This window comes from Octopus bimaculoides, chromosome 12 (genome assembly GCF_001194135.2).
Source record: "Octopus bimaculoides isolate UCB-OBI-ISO-001 chromosome 12, ASM119413v2, whole genome shotgun sequence".
Taxonomy (NCBI): Eukaryota; Metazoa; Mollusca; class Cephalopoda; order Octopoda; family Octopodidae; genus Octopus; species Octopus bimaculoides.
In genome coordinates, this window is record NC_068992.1 from 415,194 (window position 1) to 421,375 (window position 6,182).

General features: G+C 34.9%; 1 protein-coding gene across 2 annotated transcripts in view; it reads left to right on the forward strand.

The window, feature by feature from the left end:
* LOC106880142 (nephrocystin-4) overlaps positions 1-6,182 on the forward strand; it is a 116,078-nt gene that overhangs the window by 70,514 nt on the left and 39,382 nt on the right. For both annotated transcript variants that reach the window (XM_014929973.2, XM_014929974.2), the window contains exon 21: positions 206-286. In XM_014929973.2, the coding sequence (XP_014785459.1) occupies positions 206-286 (81 nt within the window). The remainder of the gene's footprint in view (positions 1-205; positions 287-6,182) is intronic.

Sequence of the window (6,182 nt, forward strand, 5' to 3'; positions counted from 1 at the left end):
AAAATGGACAAGATTTTGGCAGATTTTAATTATTATTCACACATACCCTTCAATATCATTCTAAAAACTAACAGTTACCTCTTAAAATCTGAAAGCCTCAAGATAATGCATGATTAATCGAAAACAGTGTGAATGAAAAAGTGTTACATTTGAAAGGAAAATCTGAATGTTAAAGGTGTAAATCAGTGTTATATTATTCTTGCAGGGTGCTGTAAACTCTCTCATAAAAGAAACAAAGTATGAACAGGGTGAGAGTAGCAAAAATGTCCAGTCTAGAACTATTCAGGTAAGTAAAACCCATTGTAACTGTTGTTCATGAACACCTGGAGTTTTAAGTTGCTATATTTTAAAATTAATTTCTATAAATTGACGATAGATTATTGAGAGGTAAAACAAAAACTAGATGTGTATTAAAAATACTGGATTAAATGTTATAATAACAACTGTTCTAATCTTAATACTCTAATATTTTTGTTGTGGCAATATGTGTAACTCAGTAACTGAAAATAAGGTGGTCAAATGGCAGAATCATTAGCATGCTGGACAAGATGCTTAGCAGCATTTTGTCCATCTCTACATTCAGACATTATTTACATTATTTACATTTGATGGATATTTGTCCTCATCTTGTTTGTCGTTAACACAACATTTCGGCTCATATACCCTCCAGCTGTCATCTGGTGTCTTGGGAAAATTTCAAACCTGGGTTCTCATTCCTAAGGTATTTTTGGATGTGGTTGTTATTATTATTATTGTTATTATCATTATTATTATTATTATTATTATTATTATCATTATTATTATTATTATTATTATTGTTATTATTATTATTATTCAGCTCATTGCCTGGAATCGAACTCAGAATCTTGGGGTTAGTAGCCCACGCTCTTAACCATATGCCCACAGGCATATGGCGTAGTGGTTATTTGAACTCTACATTTGGAGTTCAACTTCTGCTGAGGTTGACTTTATTTTTTGTCCTTTCAGGATTGATAAAATAAGTACCAGTTGAGTACTGAGGTCTATTAATTCGACTTGGCCCCTTCCCTGAAAATTGCTGGCCTTGTGGCAGAAATTAAAATCAGTATGTGTAACAGAAAATAGATTCTATTTTCATTTAATCATTGTGAGGTTAACTCTAAGGAAGTATGTTTAAGTGTTAAAATACTTGTACTAATAATTCACCAATAAAACTGGACAGAAACTTTCCCACTCATATTTGTTTGAAAAGTATTACTCATTTTTGCCAGCTGAGTGAACTGGAGCAACGTGAAATAAAGTGTCTTGCTCAAGGACACAACGCATCACCAGGAATTGAACTCATGACCTTACGATTGTAAACTGAATACCTTAACCACTAAGCCACATGCCTTTACTTAAAAATATATATATTTATATATATACACACACACACACATATATATATATATATGGAGAGAGAGAGAGATACATGTATATATCTATGCATGTATGTCTTTGTGTCTGTGTTTGTCCCATCATCACTGCTTGACAACCAGTGGTGCTGGTGTGTTTACATCCCCTTAACTTAGCAATTCAGCAAAAAAGACCGATAGAATAAGTATTAGGCCTAAAAAAAAAAAGTCCTGGGGTTGATTCGTTTGAGCAAAACCCTTCAAAGCAGCGCTCCTGCATTGTCACAGTCAAACGATTGAAACAAGCAAAATAATAAAAGGAACAAACTGGTTGGTCTACGTCAAATAATAATAATAATGATAATAATAATAATAATAATAATAATAATAATAATAATAATAATAATAATAATCTTAAAAATAAAATATACAAATTCCTCGGAAAGCAGACATAAAAAGCAACCACATCTGCAACGAAATTGTGCAACAAACAACTCAAACCTACAACAACATCCAAACTTAAGAATGATGAGAAAATACTGAGACAGATTTCAGATGATATATCAACGTACCTTTTAATTTGCATAAATTGTATATTTGTTCTGAAGTTTAATTAACTGTCTCAGAATGGTATGCCATGCTATTGACACCTGTCTATGATGATTACGTACAAACAAAGGTAGTAGCAGACAAAGTATTACTGCACTTCTTGAAGGTGGCGTGTTGTACTGTTTGATACTGCTCGATGCATAATGCAGTAATACGGTAGAGCGACAACTGCGTATGCATGTGTATGCTTGTAGTGTGTATGTGAGTTTGCATTAGAATATATCAGTAAGAATATCTGTGAGAAGAAAATGAGATGATCTTACTGGTAAGGTTGTGTACCAACTTGTTCTTGTCTCAAAAGATGAAATTGCGGCTTCAAATCCATTGTTGGTATTTCGTTGTTTCTGGACATCTCTGTTCAACTTTACATTGCATTGAGAAATGTAATCTTGCCGGTAGCACGTAAAAAGCACCGTCTGAATGTGGTCAATGCCAGTGCTGCCTGACTGGCTCCTGTGCCGGTGGCATGAAAAAAAGCACTCACTACACTCCCAGAGTGGTTGGTGTTAGGAAGGGCATCCAACTGTGGAAACATTGTCAATTCAGATTGGAGCCTGGTGCAGCCTCATGGCTAGTCAGTCCCCAGATAAACCGTCCAACCCATGCCAGCATGAAAAATAGACTTTAAACGATGATGATGATGATGATGATGATAAAACTGCCATACTCTCTAGTGGATGAGTTATCTGCTTCTAACCAAGAGGCTTTCTGGGATCTGGGACATATTTATATGTTCCACACCATACACACATACTCACACCCACTCTTGAGTATATGTGTTGTCCCTGACCAAAGCACATAACCTAGATGAACGATTTGCATAAACATAATTATATGTTTATGCTATTGTTGATTGAGAGTGCCTCTAATTAAGTCTGCCTGGCAGGAATAAAAAAAGAGAGGATTTAATCTTACTTTACAACCATTTATATATATATATGTATATATATATATGTATGTATGTATGTATGTATGTATGTATGTATGTATGTATGTATATATATATATACATACATACATACATACATATATATATATATACATATATATATATGTGTGTGTGTGTATACATGAGGGGAGGATGAACATTTCCTGGCTTTGGGTAAACGAAAATACAGTAGGATCAGTTAATTATGATTTTATTTGACATATTCCCCTCTCAGATTCACACACTTATTACAGCAGTCCTTCAGTTTTTCTAAGCCCTGTAAAAGAACACAGAAGGTTGGGCCTCCGACCAAGCCTTTCGCGATACCATTAAAGCCAGGAACTTTTCAGCACCCCCTCGTATATAATATACATAAATAACTGTAGGTATATCTGTGTAGTAATGAAGATCATTTCATACCAATGTAATTATAGGATTTCTTACATGTCTTCACACTGATACCATCTGGTCCATAATGATGTCATGTAAACAATGTGTCCCCTGTTGGTCACCTGGGAAGCTTGGTGGAATAAAAATACTTTACTTGTAAAACCGTTTGGTGTTGGCAACAAGAAAGGTGTGTGGCCATAGGAACACAACTCCAAAAGGTTTTGTCTAACTGATGCCAGCATGAAGAGGCTGACATAACAATGGACTGCTGGTTTGATAGCAGTGTGTAAACAATCACAAAATAATGCAGAGTGTTTGTTACAATGTGAAGAAAGAATGAATAATTTATAAAATTCTTAAATATTTTCCTATGAAGATTGATTATTTACCCAAAATACTTAAGGAAATAATTAATTATTTATTCTCTCTTCATTTTGCAAGAACATCTCTTCAGTATTATTTCCCTGTTTTCTTATATCCCAATGCTTCCAGTAAACTGCAACATTCCTTATATATATATATATATATATATATATATATATATATATATATATATATATATATATATATATATATGTGTGTGTGTGTGTGTGTGTGTGTGTGTGTTATTGGGTATTCTTACATTATCCATGCTTCTATAAATGACTCAAATTATGAAGAATTTATAGCCTAAATATTATCTATTTAATTCAGCATTTTACTTGTTATATTTTGTTGTACAGAGCAGTTTATCAGAGAAGTGATTGGGGCTGGGGCTGGTTAAAAATGCTTTTGTTTAAATAGGTAAAGAGAAACAAACTAATGATGGAAGACAGGAAAAGACAGAAGGAAACATTGGTTGTAAAGGACAAGTTTTGTGGGAGGGATGTATAAAGTGATGGGGGTGAATATGACAGAGATGGGGAGAGAAAGTGATATTTTGGTGGATGCTGTGAGGCAGAGAATATAAAACAAAGGAAAGGAGAGAGGGAGGAGGTGGAATGCATTAATCAATGAGCTGTTGCTATTTATGATGCTAGCTGATGCGTTTATCAACTCTAGTCTGCTTGAAATGGTAAAATTAATTTGAAATTTCAATGGCCAATTTGAATTGCTGCTTAGAGGTCAGAAAAAGGTAAAGGTTGTTATTCATAATTAAATTTGTCAGAAAAAAAAAGTTACTTATTAATGTAGGTAAAAAAAGAAAGTTACTTATTAATGTAGGTAAAAAAATATAAGTCCTTTTCTAATTATTTGTCTTAAGAACCATGTAAATTTACTATCAAGTTGGTGTAACTTTATTACATCAACAGGATTCACAAAGTTAAGAGAGCAAAGTGCTGTTGGTTTGTAACTTTATGCCCATTCCTTTTAACTTTGCCTGAAGACTTCTTCAAGTTAAGAGGGATGGTCATGGTGGCATCATTTCTGTATCTATGCAAGATGCATCTCAATAACTTTTGATTATCAATAACTTAATGCTATCTGAACATAGTTTATTTGTTATAAAATATGTTATTTGAAAATTGTTAATAATGGTACAATTACATCATTATCACCATTATCAAGCATCATCAATATTGAACATCTGTTTTCCATGCTGGTATGGGTTGGATGGCTTGACAGGAGCAGGCAAGGCGACGGGCTGCACCAGGTTCCATAATCTGTTTTGGCTTAATTTATACTGCTGGATGCCTTTCCTAATGCCAACCACTTTACAGAGTATACTGGTTGCTTTTTACGTGGCACCGGTACCCACATTAATGTCTTTTATGTGGCACCTTGGTTCTAGGATCTCAGTTCTGTTGTGGTTGGCAGGTCTTCTTGAGCCATGCACCATCCATCTTGGTTATAATAATTATAATTACTAAGTTGAGGAAAAAGTTTGTACAATCTGTGTGTTAAAACAATAATTTTTTATGCAAGAATTTATTCAAAAGCAATGACTATTCTTCAAAATAAAGACCATTATTTTCCTTGACCTTCTGCCAACGATCTGCAAGCTTTCAGATTTGGTCAAATTACCAATCCTTCGGCTTTGAATCGAAAAATTCTTGACAGGCTCCTTCAACTTCATCGAATGACTCAAATCAGTGACCTTTCATAAAGTGCTGCATTGATTGGAAGAGACTGGAGTCAGATGGAGCAACATCTGGACTCTAGGCTGGACTATAGGCAGAACTTCCACAGTGTTCGATTCTTCAATCTTGTTGCTGGTCTTTCTGGCTGTATGTGGCTTTGCATTGTCTTGTTGAAACAAAGTTCATTTTCGATGAACAAGTCTTGGAAACTTTTCAACAGCAGATCACCATTGAACTTGACATGAACTGAATGAACACACACACACCACAAAAATATATAAAAAACATTATTTTAACACGGTGCATAAACTTTTTCTTCAGCCTAATATTTCTATAAATCTGACGTGGGATACGAGACATGAGTGGATTAGCAAAAATGTGAAGAAAGGATATTCTTTTGTTCCAGTCATTTGACTGGCCATGCTGGAGCACGGCCTTTAGTCAAGCAAATCGACTCCAGGACTTATTCTTTCTAAGCCTAGTACTTATTCTTTTGGTCTCTTTTGCTGAAACGCTAAGTTACAGGGATGTAAATACACTAGCATTGGTTGTCAAGTGATGTTGGGGAACAAACACAGACACACAAACATATACATGCACACACACACACACACACACACACAACACACACACACATATGATGAGCTTCTTTCAGGTTCTGTCTACCAAATCCACCCACAAGGCTTTGGTCGGCCTGAGGCTATAGTAGAAGACACTTGCCCTAGGTGCTGTGCGGTGGGACTGAACCTGGAACCATGTGGCTGGTAAGCAAGCTACTTAGCACACATCCACTCCTGCACCTCTAATAAAATATTATTGCGA